Source organism: Mobula hypostoma, chromosome 20, assembly GCF_963921235.1.
Source record: "Mobula hypostoma chromosome 20, sMobHyp1.1, whole genome shotgun sequence".
Classification (NCBI taxonomy): domain Eukaryota; kingdom Metazoa; phylum Chordata; class Chondrichthyes; order Myliobatiformes; family Myliobatidae; genus Mobula; species Mobula hypostoma.
Window position 1 is genome coordinate 20,951,205 of NC_086116.1, and position 21,752 is coordinate 20,972,956.

The following is a 21,752-nucleotide window of genomic DNA, read 5'->3' on the forward strand; positions in this document are numbered from 1 at the left end:
CTTATATAATTAAAATTAGAGACTGAAGTTTATAGTCACAACTACTACAAGCAAAATGAGTACTAAATGGAAAGGAATAATAACTGGTCTAGAAGGGAAAAACTTCTGTGCTCTTAATTTCTGTAATTAACTTGAACCTACTTTCTGCTAGATCTGGGTGGATCTGCAATCACACAAACCTTCAGAGCTGCAAGGGAAGTTTCAAGCACAGAAGATGAAGGAACTCGTAAGTATATTTATCTTTCATTACTAGATGTACAAGCATTCAACTACTTTATCTATTTATGTTACAAACAATACTGAGTTAATGAAAACATCATGTTCAGAGAGCTGTTATAATGGAGAGGTTTTTCTTGATATTTCTTCAGATACCTGCAGTATATGGGGTCGAGGGGCAATTAGGACCTATACCGATGAATTTTATCATTTTACATCAACATGCAAGTTTATTCTGAGCCGCCACTGTGCTGATGTCATGGAAGATTTTAATGTGGAAATTCGTCATGGTTCAGGCAGCTACTTGGAGCATTTTTTTGTGAAGATGGAAGGTGCCAGGATTGTTGTGGAGAATGGTATAATCCATGTTAACGATAAAGTGTAAGTTAAGTCTAACAGATAAATACTATTAGCTATAAGATCCATCTTTACAGAATTGGATAGCATCTGATGAGCACTTAATGGGTGGAAACTTGGCAACTTGGCAGAACCTGATACTGTTCTATATTCCAGACATCCACTTCAGTTTATAACACCACAGTGCTCTCGCTTGACGCCATCAGAAATTTTTGAATCTCTGTTACACAGTATTATTTTCATACAGCAGCTCCAACTGAAAATTATTTTATGGGAATTTAATTAAAATTATTATCTTTGAGAATATTTGAAAATTGCTTACATTGTACCATGTAAATATCAACATCTCTAAAGATCTGTGCTAGAACCAACATATTGAAGCAATTACAAAGAAGGCATGATATATTTCATTAGAAGTTTGAAGAGATTTGTTCTGTCACCAAAGACTTTAGCAACTTTTTAAAAAACCTGTTATTAGTTTTTCAAAATTATAAACTCAATAACAAAGTTGGTACAAAGAGATTGGAAAAATGTTCATCAGCATATATAAAATGAATTTTAAGTAACATAGAAATAAAAGACTTCCAAACTCATAATGAGATTAAACATTAACAAAGAAATAAAAAGAAAAAAAATATAAACAAAAAAAACCCAAAAGAAAAAGAGAAAAAAAAACCCAAAAAAAGGCAAAACAGGGCTAGACCAACAGCTTGTATCAGATATGATCAATAATGTTGTTAACTCCGCTCCTCTCATCATATCATTTTAGAAAAAAGATTCGGAAAGGTCAGATTACATCATGTGAAAATGTTGCATAAAAGGTTTCCAAGTATCTTCAAATTTAACCGAAGGGTCAAAAATATCACTTCTAATTTTTTCTAAATTTAAGCTTAATATGGTTTGAGAAAACCATTGGAATGTTGGAGGATTAGTTTTCTTCCAGTTCAACAAAATAGATCTTCTCGCCATTAAAGTAACAAAAGCTATCATTCGAGAGGCTGAAGAAGACAAAGATCTATGTTCTACCATTGGCAATCCAAAGATAGCCGTAATAGGATGGGGTTTTAAATCAAAGCATAGAACTGTTGAAATAATATCAAAAATGTCTTTCCAATATTTTTCCAGAAGAGGACAGGACCAAAACATTTGAGTTAAAGAAGCCACTTCAGAGTGACATCTATCACAAATAGGGTTTATATGGGAATAAAAACAAGCTAGTTTATCTTTGGACATATGAGCTCTGTGTACTACTTTAAATTGTATTAAAATATGTTTAGCACATATAGAAGAAGTACTAACTAATTGAAAAATTTTATCCCATTTTTCTATAGGTAGGGAAAGTTGAAGCTCCCTTTCCCATTCATTTTTAATTTTATCAGATATATCTGGCTGTAATTTCATAATTATATCATAAATTATTGCTATTAGTCCCTTCTGCAAAGGATTAAAACCTAAAATTTTATCAAAAATGCCAGAAGGATTTGAAGTTGGAAAGGTAGGCAACGTAGTATTTTAAAAAATTCTTATTTGTAAGTATCTAAAAAAATGGGATCTAGGCAAATCAAATTTCTCAGATAACTTCTCAAAAGACATAAAGCAGTTATCCAGAAACAGATCACAAAAACATACTATACCTTTCGTTTTCCATATCAAAAAGGCTTGGTGACTTTAGCAACTTAATGTGCTGTGGAGAGTATTTTAGCTGGCTGCATCACCATCTGGTCTTGACAGGCCACTGCACAGGATTGGAAAAAACTGCAGACAGTTGCAAACTCAGCGAGCTCCATAATGGGCATTAGCCTTCCAACATCAAGGACATCTTCAAAAGGCAATGCCTCAAACAAGTGGCATCGATCATTAAGTGGCACCACTGCCCCAGGTTTGCCCGCATCTCACTTACCATCAGGGAGGAGGTACAGGAGGATAAAGACGCACACTCAATGTTTTAGGAACAATTTCTTCCCTTCAGCTATCAAACTTTTAAATGGACTATGAACTACCTGTGAACAACATCTCACTATTATTTTTTGCTCTCTTTTTGCACTATATTTGTGGGTATATTTTTATTATTTTTATTCATAATTTTTATATATTACACAGTACTGCTAGCACAATACAACACATTTCCCAACATATGCCAGTGATATTAAACCTGATACTGATTCTGATTCAGTATTAGTAGAAACTTAGCACTGCTCAAAATAACACTTTTGCACAAAATATTAAGATTTTGATTGATATCAATACTGTGGATCTCAACTTATTCATTCATTACTGTTTCTCCTCCACAGAGTTTCCTTGCCATATGATGACAAAGCAATTAATATTCAGCAGTATGGAATTCAAGTACGCTTTAGAAACAGGAAGCATACCATATCTGTGTTCTGGAATTATAATGATGCATTGTCGGTAAGAATGTTTAAAATGTATGTCCTTCAATCTTAATTAATAACTAATAGGCTTTGACAATGGCTAAGTTTAATTTAAATTCATACCAGTGCGTTTTCTATGTCACTGACACTGTAATCAGAGTGATTCTTTTGTTGAATTTTAATAAATGTTTTCAGACATCAGGTGTAAAATTATCATAGGAAAATCAGCAAAATATCTGTAGTTCATTATGAAGTTAAATACCAATGTAAATACCAATGACAGGAGTTATGCTTAAATTATATAGAGCATTGATAAGAACATATGAAGCTCTACGTACTATAGTGATCTTATTTAAGGAAGAATCTTTTTGCATTTCGGAAGGTTTACTAGACTACTACCTGTCAAGCGCAAATGTCTTATGAGTAAAGAATGGACACATAATACTTACATCTGCAGAAGTTTAAATATCTGAGGGGGACATGATTAAAGTCTATAAGATGCAGATGGATCTTGGCATGGTGGATGAGAAAACGTTTCTTCTCAAGAGATCATTTAGAACTGCAGGTTACACATTGAAAGTAGAAATTAGTGTCTTTTTCTCTCTTAGAGGATTGTGAGTCTTTGGAATTCACTTCAGAAAGGGTAGTGGAAGCACAGTTTTTCAGATCAATTTCCAGGGAATCCTATTAATTAATTCTGTGGAAAGAAGTTTTTTGAAACAAGCAGTGTTTTCCACTTGTTTATACATGAAGTGAAGGAACGTAAAAGGATTCAGTACAATTCAAAAAAGGCATGGATTAGACCTTGAGATTTAAACTCAAATAATGAGTCTTGTGTGCTGGCTAAAGTCATTCAAATCATTCTGACAGTTCTGCCACAGCAGACATGGAGATCATTACTAAACTATTTACAATTTATACTAAAAACTTAACAGAAAAGACATAACAAAACATATCTGTCTACCTCTGGTACAAAACACAGTGGTAAGGTACAGTAAGTTGTGAGAACACAAAGGGTAAGCCAGCAGTGGGCAAAGAGAACCGTTAGAGCATTATATAGATAAATGTAAAGTTATACATGCTGATATCTAGAAAACAGAATATTTTTAAATGATAAGAAATAAGAAAATGCTGTTGTGTACAAGTATTCTAAAGAGAATACTTTCACAAGAGGTAGAAAATAATACATCAAGTACAGCAGCAATCAGGAAAGAAAAAGGTATGACTGCCTTTATTGTAAAGTTTGATTCTGTCAACATTTTGTAAAAATTGTGCAGGAGATGTGATTTGAATGTCTAGTTTGGAACCAGTGCATTGTAGATTCCTCCCTTCATTAGAGTGATTCCTGGACTGACACAAACATATTGAGACTGGCTTATTTTCTTTGGAGTTTAGAGGAATTACAAGTGATATTGAGACAGTCAGGGATGCAAGATTGATTTTCTGGGTAGGTGTGGTCTAACTGGAAAGCTGAAAATTTATGGGCACAATTTCAAATTAAGAGGTCAGCCATTTAGAACTGACATGAGCAGCAATTTCCCTTGCACATTTTTGGGATTCTTGACTTTAGTTAACAGTGGATGTTCAATGGTTGACTATATTCGCAACTTAAAGAGTTTGTACCTTAAAAAAAGATAGTGTAGGAATCAAAATGGCCAGCATCTAAATGAATAGTCAAGCAGGCTCAAGGGGCATTGTGTTACACTTCAGTTCTCATTTGCTTACTCTATAATTTACCATGTTCTTTAATTTTCAGGTAAGCGTTGATGCACAGTACAAAGGGTCATTATGTGGTCTCTGTGGACCTTTTGATGCAAGTGCCTCAACAACTTATGGTAAAAATAGATACAAATCCACCATATATCTTAATCTTTCTCCAGATACTTTGCCATTAAAAATACTGAAAACTCTATCAATGAATGAGAAAGCTAATTTTGTCTTGGTTTTGCTGTAGATTTGAATTACATCCAAGCAAATCAATTGGATATTTTGAATAAGGATTGCTCTACCACCTTCTCAGAAAATACTGCATGTGCATCAGCTCAAGTAAGTTGCATTGTGTTGGGAGTACCTCATGAATTGCATTTCATTAAAACACTAGCTTGACAAACATAATTCTTAATGAACGAATGTAACCTCACTCTGTGAAAATCACTGCATTCTGTAAAGTTTACTTACTATCCCCCCACCCCTTTAATTATCTCTATCATATTCTATTCTACCAACATTTTGATTGCATCCTCTTCTTTGGTAAACATTGATTCAAAGCACATACAATGATCTTTAAAGTATTTATACTTGGTTTTAAATCCCTGTCAGACACCTGCTAACCTATTCCTACCTGCTTACTGTTTACATGCTAGTAAAATTAGCTGCCATTTTACTTTCATACTCTCTCTTTGCCCACTTTATTTCTTTTTCATTCACTTTCACTCTTTTTCTCGTGGATGCATCTGCCTAGCATGCTTTATACTCCATTTATTTTACTTTATCACACCCAGCATTCACTGCACCAGTCAGGGAGCCCAACTTTGGTACTCCTACCTTTCCTTTCTGTGGGAATACACCAATCTGTATCTGAAGCATCTCCTCCATAAAGACCTCTCATTCTTCTGCTACCACCATCTGACAATCTTTGATTCAATTTCATTCTGATTAGGTCCATAAGACCATCAAATATAGGAGCAGAATTCTTATATGATCCATTCTAATCCCACTAAATTTAGTCCTCTTCCATTTTAAATGTTCCAGCTTAATTGTTCTTTATTTTTATCAAGTAAAAATCTATACTTACGACTGTTATTTTCATCAAGAAACCTATCCAAATGATTCATGTCCCATCTTATTCCACAACACCAGATTGAGCAATACCTCTTTCTACTAAGGCATGATAATATACCAGTTAAAGAATTGCTCTAGTGCGCATTTCAGAAATTTCTCCACAACATTACTTTTATTCTACCATTATCCAATATATTTTTCTTAATTAAGATCCACCAATATTACCACTATCAAACTCTATGGGTCTTCAGTGAAGAATCTGAAAAGGCTTATTGTCCACTCTTGCCCATATTGACCATTTGCTTCCACCATAACTTCCACATCATTTGTATTCCTGAATTATCTTCTTTTATATTCTCTATCTTTTATATGTTACAAGCTTGACTTTGATTGACATCAATCAGCCACTGAAACTCAGACAATAAATGGCAGTTAGAATTAAATGCTTGCTACTAATATGGAGATCAGTGAGTAAGTTGTTGTTTGTTTTGGAATTGGTTGTTGACTTCAGAAGGAGTAGCGGACCGCACGACCCAATTTACATTGGTGGTGCGCAAGCGGAACAGGTCAAAAGCTTTAAGTTCCTCGGGGTCAATATCACAAATGACCTGACTTGGTCCAACCAAGCAGAGCCCACTGCCAAGAAGGCCCACCAGTGCCTTTACTTCCTGAGAAAACTAAAGAAATTTGGCCTGTCCCCTAAAACCCTCACTAATTTTTATAGATACACCGTAGAAAGTATTCTTCTAGGGTGCATCGCAACCTGGTATGGAAGTTGTCCTGTCCAAGACTGGAAGAAGCTGCTGAAGATCGTGAACATGGCGCAGCACATCACACAAACCAACCTTCCGTCCTTGGACTCACGTTACACCGCACACTGTCGGAGCAGTGCTGCCAGGATAATCAAGGACACGCCCCATCCAGCCCACACACTTTTCGTCCCTCTTCCCTCTGGGAGAAGGCTCAGGAGCTTGAAGACTCGTACGGCCAGATTTGGGAACAGCTTCTTTCCAACTGCGATAAGACTGCTGAACGGATCCTGACCCGGATCTGGGCCGTACCTTCCAAATATCCGGACCTGCATCTCGGTTTTGTTGCACTACCTTACTTTCTATTTTTATATTTTCTATTTATGATTTATAATTTAAATTTTTAATACTTACTATCGACTTGTAATCCAGGGAGCAGGAAGTACAGAATCAAATATCGCTATGATGATTGTTGGCGACAATAAAGTATAAAGTATAAGTTTTTCACATAAGTTGTGACTATTTGGAACAAGCTGCCAGAAGAGGAAGTGGAAGCAGATACTATTACCGTATTTAAAATGCATTTGGACAGACACTTAGATAGGAAAGGTATACAGGAATAGAGCCCTAATGTGGGAAAATTGGATTAAATGGATAGGTATCACAGTTGGCTTAACAATCCATTTCTGTGCTGTATGGTTTAGTGATCTTTGTAATGAAGTAGATAACATGAAATACTTTCACACCCTGCACCAGACACAGGTTAATCATGCAAATGTACATTGCATTACACTGCCCATTTTTTGAATCTCAACCAGTCTAGTTCTCCTCTCTTCACCATTTCAGCCTCACCACCAATCCTCTCTCCTCCCTAGTTCTGTAACATTAAAATTCACAATGAATAGCTTTGCAATCTTGACCCTACATGTTTGCCCTGTATATGCACTTTGAGGAAGACAGACTTTAGCAAAATCATCATTTTTGCTCTCTTTTGTAGCTCAAGAAATGTTTTGAAATTTTATTTATTAAATTATGAGTCTCTTGTTCCTGTTTGTTCAGATCTGTTCAAATATCACAGAGCTTTTCGGAGTGTGCTCTTCTGAGAAGATCAACAATGAATTTATAGTGATGTGTCAGAGGGATGCCTGTGCCTGTAATAAAATAGAGAACTGTCACTGTGCCAGCTTTAATAAAGCAGCACAACAGTGTGTATATGTAGATCAATTACAATGGAAATCATGGAGGAACACTGTCCAATGTGGTAAGTTATTTTTGTGGAGGTTAGTCAGAAATTGAAGAATGACTCTTTTAAAACTTTACAGAATACTATGCGTTTTCAATTTCAAACTTCAGTAAAAACATTTCTTATGCTGTATAGCAATGCTGTGCAATTCAAATTGTGAAATCAATAACTTTTCCTTTTCAGCACAGCCCACATGTCCTGGGAATCAGATTTACCAAGATTGTGGACCTGCTTTTCTGGCAACCTGTACTGAACCAAATTCTCAACAGCAAAGTGATCAGTGCGTGAATACATGTATTTGTCCAAAAGGTAATTATGCTTGATCTTTATAGGTAGTTTAATGTTCTGTTAAAATACAGTTTACTAAGTATTACTCAGAGTTTTTACATGTATATTTTCTTTAACTGACGATCTTTTTGAAATGAAAATATTATTTTTTTATAAAAAGGTTGACAAGGTGAAAAAGACTGAATCAAACTTTTTTTTTTGCCCTGGATATTCACTCCTCTACTTTTCATTTTTTCTTTATTCTTTAAAGACGTGATACACTTGTTTAATTAAGATTAAACAGTTGTCTCCATTCCGTTCTCGTTTGTAAAATTCAATGTTAGATATTAAGAATGGAAGTTGGTTGCAAAAGTTTAGAAACAGGCTATGGAGTCTATAAATCTCCAAAAGACTTGCTAATTTTACTATATTATTGTGAATTTTAGTAATTTGTAATAATGTTCTGCATATATCTGAAGATAAATAACGCACATGGAAAGTTTAATCGTTTTCAGGTAAACTCTAATTTTCCGATGAAAGTTGAGGACTTTGTTTTTTTTCCCTTCGACAGACATACTCAGGTATTTATTTCATTTTTCTTCAGGTACCGTCCTCAATAATGCTGGAAGTGATAAAACATGTATCAGTCAGATAAATTGCCCCTGTGAATATGATGGAAAAATTTACAATTCTGGAGAAACAATGAATTCCTTCTGCCGATCATGGTAATTGCTCAAATCATATAATTATGAATACATTAATGCTCAAAATCTTTTAGATTATATACTTTGCTATAAATATATTTCTTTGTATTTTTAGTGACTGCCAAAGTGGAATATGGAACTGTACCAATTTTGACTGCCCAGGCATATGCAAAATTGAAGAAGGAACTCATATCACAACGTTTGATGGCGCATACTATAACTTGATTGGAGATTGCTTATACTATGCAATTGTTGTAAGTGTGCTTTTACTGTATCAGTTGATTCTAATTATTCTAAGTTACACTTTCAAAGATGTATTTTGCATCTATTATCCTTTTTATACATTCAAAACACTTCTAAGTTTTGTATTTGATACTGTTTTTCACAGACAAAAGACTGGTCGGTGAAAATTGAAATGCATCTATGCCAATCAGCATACCATCAGAGATGTTTACAAAAAGTTACATACGTAAAACATCAGGTACAATTTCTTTTATAATATATACTTATTTATTTACATATAGCAGTTTTTTAAACACATTTTGTAATATGGATATTTTCATTCTAGAACTCCTACTCAATTAATAATGAAGGCGTTGTTAAATTTAATGGGAATGCAATGGTAATGCCTCTACAACATGGTAAGTATCTTTTTTTCAATCATTCAATCAATCAATCAAGCCACCAAGCAACAAAACAGATGATTAAAGTGCAGATAACCTGTTAATATTTCATTACAGGTGAAATAATGATATTTCAACAGTCATCACAGTACATTCAAGTGTTCACAAAATCTGGGTTCTCGATGCAGATACTAGTATCTCCCATTATGCAGCTTTACATGTCACTGCCCAAAAGTGCACAGGGAACTACAAAAGGTACAACTAATTGTGCATTTCTGAGAAAACAACAATGCCTTGATTGTGAACAGTGTGTTGTCAGATGAATCTGCTGGAGCTAAAGATATTAATTGAAAAAAAGACTGCCAGACTGTTTTAGAATCTCTTTTGAGCTTGTCCTCAACACCTCCATGAAATAATGTACCAATCAAATTCCTTATCAATTCTCTCATTTATTTACTTTATTAGTATCCTATTTTGACCTTCACAGATTGAAGGAAGGAAACATATAAATTAATGAGTAGGATATAGTAGCAGCTGGTTGGAAGAAACATAAGGTTGTCATAGCAGGTGATTTTAACTATTGGATCGGATTGTCATACTGTGAAAGGACTAAATAGAATAGAGTTTGTCAAATGTGTTCAGGAAAGTTTCTTTCATCAGTAGAAGTCCCAACAAAAGCTTGTGTGATACTTGAGAAAAGTAAGAGAAAGAAACTTGTGTAGGGGAATACTTTGCATCCAGTGACCACAACACATTAGCTTCAAAGTAAATATGGAAAAAAATAGGTCTGATTCGGGTGTTGAGATTTTAAATTGGAGGAAGGCCCATGAACTGGTGAATGTGGATTGGGATGGGCTGTTTTCTGGCAAAGGGGTACTTGGAAAGTGGGAGGACTTCAAAAGTGAGATTTTGAGAGTGTAAAGCTTGTATGTGCTTGTCAGAATAAAAGGTAAAGATAACAAGTGTAGAGAACCTTGGTTTTCAAGAGATACTGAGGCCCTGGTTAAGAGCAAATGGATTGTAAGGGACAAAATTGGTCCTCTGGAACATCAGAATGGTAATCCATGCATGGAGCCGAAATAGATGGGGAAATATTAAATAATTTTTTGCATCTATATTTACTCAAGAGAGGGATACAGAGTCTATAGAAGTGAGGCAAAGTGGCATCAACTTCACGGACCATACACAGAGTGTACAGAGGAGAGGTGTTTGCTGCCCTGAGGCAAATCAGGGTGGATAAATCCCCAGGGCCTGACAATGTGTTCCCTTGGATCCCAGGGAAGGCAAGTGCAAAAACTGCCGGGGCCCTAGCAGAGATATTTTAAACATCCTTAGCAACAGGAGAGCTATCAGAGGAATGGAAGATAGCTTATGTTGTTTTGCTATTTAAGGAAGATTCTAAACATAATGAAGGAAATGATACACTGATGTCTGACATCAGCTGCGGGGAAGCTATTGGGAGGCATTCTAAGGGACTGGATATATAAGTATTTGGATAGACTGGACTGATTAAGGATAGTCAGCATGGTTTTGTGCATGGTAGGTCATGTCTAACCAATCTTATAGAGTTTTTTGAGGAAGTTACCAGGAAAGTGGATTAAGGAAAGGCAGTGGATGTTGCCTACATGGACTTAAGCCAGGCATTTGACAAGGTTCCACATAAGAGGTTGGTCAGGGAGCTTCAGTTGCTCAGCATTCAAGATGAGGAAGTAAATTGGATTAGACATTGGCTTTGTGGGAGAAGCCAGAGAGTGGTAGTGGATGGTTGCCAATTTGACTGGAGGTCTGTGACTAGTTTGGGAATGGCACCAAATTTGCGGATGACACCAAGATTGGGGGTGTAGTGGACAGTGAGGAAGGCTATCATGGGATCAGCTGGAAAAATGGCTGAAAATGGCAGATGGAATTTAATGCAGACAAGTGTGAGACACTGATCTTGAATAGGTACATGGGGAGTAGGAGTATGGCTGGCTATGGTCCTGGTGCAGATCGATGGAAGCAGGCAGTTTAAGTGGCTTCGGCATGGACAAAGGGCCTATTTCTGTGTTGTACTTTTCTATGACTCTATAACTAAAATGACATAATTCATCCTTCCAGAAAACCTCAGAATATAAGTAAAAGTAAAGGTTGATATTTTATCATTAGTTATGTTTACTGCTGAAATTTTGAAATCCCAGAACAGCTTCAACGTTATAAAACAATTCCAATCTACACATCAGTTCCATTAAATGCTGCTCTAATATTGAGTTGATTTGGCTTCTGTTGAGACAGCCAAAGATGTGCATTCAACAAAAACAATTTGGTCATGTACACTAGTGTGCTGGCCAGTGGTGTGATGGCATCGGCACCGGACCTGGAGGTGAGTAGTCCTGGCCTTGAAATCTGGCTGGCTTTTTGTATGTTTTGCACCCGTGCTGGGTTGAGCATTGAGGTAACAACTTGGGCTCATAAAAAAAGACAAAATGCTGAAGAAATGGCAAGGTTGCAGCCTGATGCACCACAAGGTGTGGTGAGGAATAAGAAACATTTCAAAGTGTAACTGTTCTCAAGTTACACAGTAGTATAACTATACAGGTTAGTTTCTTCTTAATAAAATAGTTTCATTTATGTTGAAGAAGAGGTGACCCAAAAATTGAACTGTTCCATTGTGATGACCTGAACTATATTTTTTCCCAGGTTTGTGCGGCACCTACAACGGCAATGCAAATGACGACTTCCTATCTGCACAGGGTGCTCCAGAGCCAACATATGTTTCTTTCAGTGAATCGTGGACAACCAGTGAAAACTGTGATCCTCCAAAACTGAACCCTCACTGTGTTAGCTCTGAAAAAGGTAATTTTGAATAGATTCTTCCTTATGATATTTTACAATGTTTATGAGGTTTAATTTAAGATAGTGTATATTGTGAATCAAACTGGTCAAATAATTTCATTTTTCTTCTTAACCTTCATTTGCCCAGTATTCAGTACATTAAGGCATAAATATCCCTTTTAACCTACCAATGTACAAGTCCTGTCTTTGCATTAATACACCTATATCATAAAATCTGACCTTGTTACTTTTCTGTTACTGTTTCCAATCAGAATCTTGCATTGGCTGAAAGCCTAATCAGCAGATTTGGACTGAAAGTTGAATAATATCTGAAAATGACCTGGAAATTAAGCATTGATTACCAGAGGAAGTGAAAATGTACATTAGTTAGAAGAGATTATTTATAAGAAAACAGTGCAATGAAAGATATTTAGAGTCCAAATCATGGTAAAGAATAGCAGGGCAATTGATGTAATAAGACAGAGATATTCTTTGTCCTGCAGATAACTCAAGATAAATAAGCAATCTGAAATAACTGAAGTTTAGGTAGAAATTCATTTTCCTTAATAAGTGCATAATAGAGACAGTAAACCAAATAAAGCCAAACTGAAAACAAAATAACCCTGTTTATTTTACATGTATTATGTGGGGTGTACATGATAGGGCAGATCTCCCATTGTCCAACAATCATTTGTTGAGAGTTCTTGGGCCACACTGCATATTTCAACATGAGTTCAGATAAAATTGTCTGCTGGGAACCTGGTTTCCAGCTCGTGAGAATGGTTGGTGCAGATCTGGAGATGTCTCAGTGCAGGCATCCTGTTGGAATCACATAATGACTGGTGACAGTCCATTCCATGGTTCAGTGATTAAAACTATGTTTAATCCATAGTTAGTGTAGTGTCTAAGAATACATTCACCAACTAAAAGTAATCAGAGGCATCAACACTAACTCAATAAACCACTAGATGTTGTTTAGTTACCTCTTTCCATTAGCCACTGTCTCCCATTCATCTCAATGGAACCTGTTCTATTCCCACTGCTTTAAAGTGATGCTAGATTTGTTGTCAGTCTTGCTAATGTGAGAACTGGGAAGCCTGTGGAAGTTTGGACTACATAAGGATTTTACCCAGTGCAGTTCAGGGGCAGCTAGTAGCTCGTATGACTTAGGCCCCATACCAGCACTGGAACCAAGACTGCTGATTAACCCTAATTAAACACAGGTGTAGAAATAGAATTTTTAGTGTAATATTCAATTCAATTAACTGAAGAAATATAAACTAGAAATGCAGTACCTGATAGAGACCTGACTGGCAATGCTGTTCGCAGGGTTGTTTGGTTCTGGTTAAAGAGTTCCCTGCAAACAGTATTGAACTTTCCTATTTCAGCTTGCCTGGACTCTCTTTTGTCCAAAACACTTTTAAGAAATTGATTCATTTAGGTAACAATAAAAGTTACCCAAGCCCTAACAATCTCTGAACAGTCACAATTTTCAGCAATTCTAACTTAAGTGAATCTTGCCAAAATATCTTAAGCAGACTAATTTTATTAGAAATAAAATTTAACTGGCTACTGAATTAAGTGTGTGCTTACAAGAGTGCAAATATGATTTTAACCTCTTGAGTACCAACATTTAACTTAGCAGCAATATTCTTCATGTAAATTACACTGTTTTCTTTCTGGGCTGCCTTAAAGGACCTCAAATGTGAGGGAAGGGATAATGAAACTATTGTGCCAAACACTAGTATAGACCTTGCTTGGCAAACCCAAGATACATAGTCATCATTGGTCACTGTACTGATCAGGAATAATTAAGTAAATTTCTGATCCCTCTCACATCTAACCATATTTTGCATTTGTACGACAGAACGTTACGCCAAAGAACAATGTGCATATATAAAAGACACATCAGGGGCGTTTGCCAAATGCCATTCGACAGTGGATTTTAATAAGTATTATGAAGTAAGACAGAACTTTGTTTGAATTTTTGCAAATGAAAACTTCAAATTAACCAGCCTGAAGCTGCACAACAATTAAGCACAATTGTTTGTATAGGTTGTACCAGTTGGGCTATTTTCAACACAATTCAATTGAAAATTGATTCAGTCCAAAGTAAATCAGCATTTTGGGAGTGGAGAGTCCTAATATTCATTGGCAGATTAAATTATGTCAATGAAAAAATTGTTACAGCACTTTTTGTTGTGAGTCATCTTTTTGACCCTAATGTGATTTTTGCATCAGGGTTCATGTCCTACCTGCTCTCATACCACCAGTCTAAGACCACATGACTCCATGATTCTTTTGCTGCCCTTAATGATAGCCCCATATTTGATTCTGGCCTCAACCCCAATCAATTTTACTTGATGTCACTATCTTGATTTTCTCTTCACTGATGCTATTTCCCACTACAGTTTCCTAATGCTGCTCTTTATTCGTCAATCCTAAAGCTCTATCACTCTCTCATAAAGCTATTCCTTATATTCCTCTTCTAATATTGCTCCCTAATCCTCTGTCAATGTTGTTTACAGTTTCCTTCTTTTGGGCCTGTGGAAGGAACTCTCCATCCCAATGCTGCCTGCTTCCCCATTTCCTGATGCTGTTCTCCATTGAGATGTTGCTCTGTATCTCTCTTTTCCCAGAGCCCCGCTCTTCATGCATCTCCCATTCCATTATTCTGATGTTGCTCCCAATTTCCCATTTCCAATACTGCTCCCCATCACCCTATCCTAATATTGCTCTTTTTTTTCCTTCTCCATCCCTCACTTCAAATACAGTTATAAGTCATTTTCCTCATGCTGGCACTGACACCCTTCTCCCAATTCTGTTTCTGGTGCTGCGCCCCCCCCCCCCACAAATGGGTGTTATAACTTCCCTCATCAAAGCTCTCCTCTCCCAATAAACACAACAGATTCAGAGCAATACACACAATGATGAAGGGTCTCAGTTTGAAACATCGAATGTTTATTCATCTCCACAAATGCTGCCTGACTTGCTGAATATCTCCACTATTGTGTGTGTGTTGCTCTCCACTCCCAAAGCTGCTTTCAATTTTCATTTCCTAGTGCTATATCCAATATTCCTCTCCTGATGCTGCTTTTGATATCTCCAATTTGGATGCAGTGTTCAACCTCCTTGATCTCAAACCTGATAAGCCCTGAGCAAATCTACTCTGTAACACTGTGTTTTTCTGTTAGAATGTTGCAAGGGATCAGCAGTGCTGTAATCTCCTGCTGTGATGCAGAAGAGTGGGGAGATGGAACCAGCTATTCTTCTGTTCTTCTTTTTTGGGGTGAAATACCACTAAATACTTCAAAGGCATATTTCCTGTTATAAACCATCCACATTTCCATTTGGTGGATCTCCCAAACCTGCAAACCTGGTTATGAGAGAAATGGACCAAACAGCGTGTTTTCATTTTTTTTGTAACTGATGGGATGGCAACTAATATAGTCATTTCCCATCTCATTCCACCTAGTGCTCATTTGGGGTACACAGTAAAATTTCTAATTAAATATGTTTCAATGGCAGAATGTTATTAATGATTTCAAATCCAGAGCAGGCTTTACTTAGCACTAATCCACTTGGATCTTATCCTTTATTTGTGCAGATTTTGGGAAAGTTCTTATTTACAACTGTAAATAACCATAACACAAAAAAACCATTGGAACAATGTAAACATTCCTTGGGGCTTGGAAATTAGGTTTCACTGATAGAAAAACCCACTATTATAAATCATAACAATACAATTTAATGCAAAAATATAAAACTATGTTCCTTTAACAATTTCACTAGAAATTAAAACATATTGATAGGTCTAATTTTATGAAAAATATGTTATAAAAGTTAATAAGAATGTCATACACAGGTTAGAGCTTTTAAAGTTGTAATGATATTCATTATGGAGACATTCAAGATTGTAACAAATTATATTTGTGTTTTCAGATGTGTAATGCTGCCTCATGTCACTGTGAAAATATCGATGGTTGTGTGTGTGCTGCATTGGAAGCTTATGCCCATGCTTGTGCTGCAAAAGGCATCATAGTGATGAACTGGAGAAGATCAATTTGTTGTACGTGGTCATATTTTTTGGTCATATTTTACATAAATAAAGGAACACTAAGAAAAGGACTGGGTCATACATTTGCTAAGCTATTCACTGCCATTCAATTACAGTGGATTCCTGTTAATTGGGACATATTGGGACTAGTACATTTTGGCCCAATTAAGCGGCTGCTCCAATTAGCCAAAGTTTCAAGGAAGTAGTTAAAAATGTACAAAAAAAGAAACAACCGTTCAACTGAGTATCAAATTATGTATTTAAGAGAAATATAGAACAAATTAGAACACTAGTAAAACCACTACAGTATTATAAAACTGTGTCTTAGTTCCAAGTACTTGTCAATGGAGGAATTCGTCCAGTGGATGGTGTCGTGTTCTTTTGATTGACTGTAAATGAACAAAATCAGTACAGAACTCTAGTCCAGATAATCGAGTACCTTCATACTATGGTTTCAACAAAATACTATCACCTTCTACTAAGTTCAAGTTCTTATTAATAACATGACTCTACTTTTGGGGCAAGATAAACATCCAGATGTGATCCCCGAAATTTTCATAGCATATCCTTTGAATACTTTATTTCATTCTGATGCCACATGTCCATAAGATTTCAAAGGTTCAAGGGTTCATTTTATTGTCAAGTACGCATGCAGAATATATACAACTCTGATGTTCATCTTCTCCAGATAGCCATAAAATACAGAAATAGCATGAGATTGAAAGAAAAGACATCAACCCCCACCACATGAAAACAAATAGAAACAAAAACTTGCCCACAAGGAAAAAGGCAGCTAGAACATCAAACCCCAAACACTCATCCTCTGCTTTCTTTGCCAATCTTCACTTTTTGCTGTAGTGTAGACTTTTATTTTAAGTACACTTCAAATCATTCAACAACAAATAATTCTAATGTGTGTAATACACTTTATCTATTTGCATCAAAAGATTTCTCAAGCTTCCTATAACAATATTTTAACAAACAGAACTACTTTAAGATAAGTTGCTGCATTACAGATTCAGAATCAGAATCGGGTAGAATATCATCGGCACATGTTGTGAAAGTTGTTGTCATGGCGTCAGCGGTACAATGCAAAGACAACAAATTTAATGACATACATCAGTGACATTAAGCCCAATTCTGATTCTCATTCTTCAATTAAGCAATTCATCTTAAAGTAGTTATGTTTATTAAAATAATGTTTGAGAAGGCTTGAGAAACCTTTTGATGCAGCAGATACTTAGATAAGTGTATTTATTACACTATGTTTTACAATTTTTCAACACAATCGTCCACCAGTGCAAACAATGCATTTAAGATGATGCAAAGTTGTTATGATGAAACAATTAATAGCAAGCAAATCTATGCATCGGAACAGAAAAAAACATTAACTTACCTGATCAATATGAAGTTGTAGTATAATATAATTTGTGAACAATCTTTCTATTTTGTTAATTGTTAAATATCGTTATTGAAATTTTTTACTTTTATGTAGTTGATGAAATGCAATATTGTTGCAAAAGCTGGCTCGTCCATTACTTATGATTTTGTGTCATTTTAGTCTTTTAGTGCTCAAACATCTTGCTTGATGGTATTGGTCCACGGCACTAAAAACGCTGGGAACCCCAGTTTTAAAATAAAGGGCAAGAATAAAATACAGTCAAAGAAATATATTAAATATGGCTACAATGCACACTATAAAATGTTGTCAAGTCTGCAGGGAATAAACTAATTTGGTTGTGTCTTCACCAGTTACAAAATATCATGGTTTATTAATAATGAACATATATAAACATTACACTATATTTATGAAATTAGCTAAAATCAAATACTGACATGGAGTTCTTTTCTTTAAGCAATAACTTGCCCCAGCTCACAAGTTTACCACTACGATATGAGAGCCTGTAATCGTACCTGTCAGCTCCTGTCAAAGCCTGATTTCACATGTGAACTTCAAGACATTCCAGTTACTGGCTGTGGTTGTGCTGAAGGACTATACATGAATCACAAAGCAACATGTGTGAAAATATCAGAATGCCCTTGTTATGTTAATGATTTGATCATAGAAGCAGGTAGTCTCATTGTCCATAATGGAATGAATTGGTGAGATTTTCATTTTACTCTGCACAATTTGAATCAAATAATGAATTGTCCACAATCAATAAAATGATAACATGAAATTTTTCTCGCAGTTTCTGTATCAATGGAGTTCCTTCCTGCCCTGATGGTACTCTGTCCAACTCAAAAGGTAATTAATTTGCCAAACTTTGTTCAACTATTTAGGTACAACATTTAAATTTATCGTTCCAATGATAACAAATACGTCTATTAAAACTTTCTTTTTGTTAGGTTGCGAAGAAAAACAATATTCGGATTGTAGCAATGCCACTTTATGTAAGAGGACATGCGAAACTCTAAACAAACCATGTGTAAGTGAGCATGAACCAATAATATTTTGCTGCTCAGGTATCATATTTTAAAGATTGAACAATACATTCAAAATTTTTGTTTAATAAGATTAATTATATAACAAATCAATTTACCCATTTGGAAGACAACACTGTAGTATCCAATACAAGTTTTAATACAAACTTCAACAAAAAGTGTGGTTACATAAGACCATAAGACATAAGAGTAAAATTAGACTATTCAGCATATCGAGTCTGCTCCATTATTCCATCATAGCTGATTTCGGATCCCACTCAACCCCATACATGCCTTCTCGCCATATCCATTGATGCCCTGACCGATCAGAAAATGATCAGCTTCCACCTTAAATATATGCATGGACTTGGCCTCCAACACAGTCTGTGGCAGAGCGTTCTACAGATTTACTACTCTCTGGCTAAAAAAAATTCCTTATTTCCTCTGTTTCAAAGGGTCACCCCTCAATTTTGAGGCTCTGCCATCTAGTTTTGGATATCCCCACCACATGAAATATCCTCTCCACATCCACCCTATGTTGTCCTTTCAACATTCGGTAGTTTTCAGTGAGATTCTTTTGCATTCTTCTAGATTCCAGTAAGTACAAGCCCTATGCTGCCAAATGCTCCTCATATGTTAAGCCCTTCATTTCCAGAATTATCCTCATGGAACTCCTCTGGACTCTCTCCAATGACAACACACCTTTCTGAGATATGTGGCCCAAAACTGTTGACAATACTCCAAGTGTGGCCTGACTAGTGTCTTATAAAGGCTCTACATTATCTCCTTGCTTTTATATTCTATTCCCCTTGAAATAAATGCCAACATTGCACTTGCCTTCTTTACCACAGACTCAAATTGTAAATTATCCTTCTGGGAGTCTTGCACGAGGACTCCTACATCCCTCTGCACCTCTGATGTTTGAACCTTCTCCCCATTTAGATAATAATCCGCAGAATTGTCCTTTTACCAAAATGCATTATCATACATTTACCAACACCATATTCATCTGCCACATTTTTACCCATTCTTCCAATCTATGTCCTGACACAATCATTTTCCTTCCTCAGCACTACCTACCCCTCCACCTGTCTTCGTATCATCCGCAAGCTTTGCCACAAAGCTGTCAATTCCACTATCTAAATCATTGAGAAACAATGTGAAAAGCAGCGGTCCCCTGACCCCTCAGGAACACTACTAGTCACCAGAAAAGGACCCTTTTGCCAGCCATTCCGCTATACATGCCAGTATATTTTCTGTAACACCAAAGGATTTCATCTTGTTAAGCAACCTCATGTGTGGCTCCTTATCAAACACCTTCTGAAAAACCAAGTAAATGATATCACTGCCTCTCCTTTGTCCAATCTTTACAGAAATTATGCTGACTTTGGCTTATTTTATCATTAGTCTCCAAGTACCTCGAAACCTCATTCTTAATAATACACTCCAATACTTTCCCAACCTCTGAGGTTAGACTAACTGGCTGATAATTTCCTTTCTTTTGCCTTCCTCCCTTCTTAAAGAGTAGAGTGACATTTGCAATCTTCCAGTCCTCTGGGAGCATGTCAGATTTATGATTCTTGAAAAATCATGACCAATGCATCCGTTATCTCTTCAGCAACCTCTCTCAGGACTCTGGGATGTAGTCCATCTGGCCTTTGAGTTTGTAATAGCAATGTAAAAGTCCAAAGTAGAACAACTGTAATGATTACCTATTCATGACGCCCTTTGTATGAAATCTTGCCAATTCTGCCCAATTAATAAAATGTTTCTCCTTTCTAAAGCCGGACCCATGCAAGCCAGGCTGTGTCTGCCCTGATGGCTTGGTGGAGGATTCCAGTGGAAGATGTGTTGAACCATCTGAGTGTCCTTGTCTATTTGAAGGTGAAACTTATGGTCCTGGAGAAAAGATCAAAGTTGATTGCAATAAATGGTGAGCTAAAGCAATTATTAAGAGGAGCCATACTATAAATTTTCATGGACTGCACAGAAATGCAAAATGAAATAATTCTCTATTTGCATTATAGTACATGCACCGGTGGAAAATGGAGTTGCACTGATAATGTATGTCCTAAAACCTGCCTTGTTTATGGAGATGGACACTACATGACATTTGATGGAAAACGATACAGTTTTGATGGCAATTGTGAATATATTTTTGTTGAAGTAAGTTTTCGGCTGTACACATTTAACGTAGCTGTTTCTACTGGCAATTCTTTGTTTAGATGCAGATGTATTTAATTATTCCTCAGGTCTACATAATTCTGAAAAAAAACTGAAAAAGTTTTGACATTTTTAATAATTTAGTGATGCAATGCAATTGAAACTTAATGATTGACACTGTCATTATTATATTAGCTTAAAGTAAATGTATAGTTGAAAATGATTGATCTGGAGCTTCAAATAACTATTAGCACACAGTTTGTGGATGTTGCCCATTGGAGGTAAAGACACCAAATAAATTATTATTTCCTGGCGGAAAGGAATTTAAATTTTTGAATTCAATCAAATGTGTTACTAATTATCCATTAACAATCAAAGATTCAAAGTATATTTATTATTAAAATATGTATGCAGTATACAACCGTGATTCATCTTCCCACAGAGAGTCATGAAACAAAGAAAACCATGGAACTTACTCAAAGAAAAACATCAAATTCCGCTCAACACAAAAAAAAACATATTGTGTAAATGGCAAAAAAAAGAAAAAAGAGCAAAAAACACATAACATAATACACCAACACACAAGTCATCGAAAGAGCCTAAGCATAAATCCAAAATCCCCACATCATTTAAAGGTCATTACGAAACACCAAAGTTCGTTTTTATTTGAAGGAGTGATTGATGATAAGTATTTGAAATATCTAATTTAAATGCTAACTTAAGATGTTCTTGAAAGAATAAAAAGAAGAGTCATGTGGAATAGAAAGTCACAGCAACTGCTTCTCAATTTCATAAGGTTGACCTTTGTTTCGTTCTCCCTACTGATGGCTGTTGGAAGAGTGGAAACATTGCTTTCACTGCAGCTGAACATGCTCATACATTCATTTGTTCATTCACCGTAATAATAACATTTCATACTTTTACATTATTACGTTTGCTGCCATAACCATGCAGTTAAACTTTGGATTGTGTGTCAAAGAGTACA

The 21,752-nt window shown here is 35.9% G+C and overlaps 1 protein-coding gene across 1 annotated transcript in view; it reads left to right on the forward strand.

Annotated features, from left to right (window-relative positions):
- The window catches only part of LOC134359593 (mucin-19-like), a 73,947-nt gene that overhangs the window by 5,774 nt on the left and 46,421 nt on the right, over window positions 1-21,752 (forward strand). Inside the window, exons 3-22 of the mRNA XM_063073090.1 lie at window positions 152-226; window positions 369-597; window positions 2,865-2,982; window positions 4,702-4,780; window positions 4,900-4,991; window positions 7,535-7,736; window positions 7,902-8,027; window positions 8,590-8,710; window positions 8,805-8,943; window positions 9,078-9,170; window positions 9,258-9,330; window positions 9,430-9,567; window positions 11,989-12,144; window positions 13,991-14,085; window positions 16,066-16,192; window positions 18,037-18,283; window positions 18,373-18,428; window positions 18,530-18,609; window positions 20,389-20,537; window positions 20,632-20,770. Coding sequence (XP_062929160.1) covers window positions 152-226; window positions 369-597; window positions 2,865-2,982; window positions 4,702-4,780; window positions 4,900-4,991; window positions 7,535-7,736; window positions 7,902-8,027; window positions 8,590-8,710; window positions 8,805-8,943; window positions 9,078-9,170; window positions 9,258-9,330; window positions 9,430-9,567; window positions 11,989-12,144; window positions 13,991-14,085; window positions 16,066-16,192; window positions 18,037-18,283; window positions 18,373-18,428; window positions 18,530-18,609; window positions 20,389-20,537; window positions 20,632-20,770 — 2,534 coding nt within the window. The remainder of the gene's footprint in view (window positions 1-151; window positions 227-368; window positions 598-2,864; window positions 2,983-4,701; window positions 4,781-4,899; window positions 4,992-7,534; window positions 7,737-7,901; window positions 8,028-8,589; window positions 8,711-8,804; window positions 8,944-9,077; window positions 9,171-9,257; window positions 9,331-9,429; window positions 9,568-11,988; window positions 12,145-13,990; window positions 14,086-16,065; window positions 16,193-18,036; window positions 18,284-18,372; window positions 18,429-18,529; window positions 18,610-20,388; window positions 20,538-20,631; window positions 20,771-21,752) is intronic.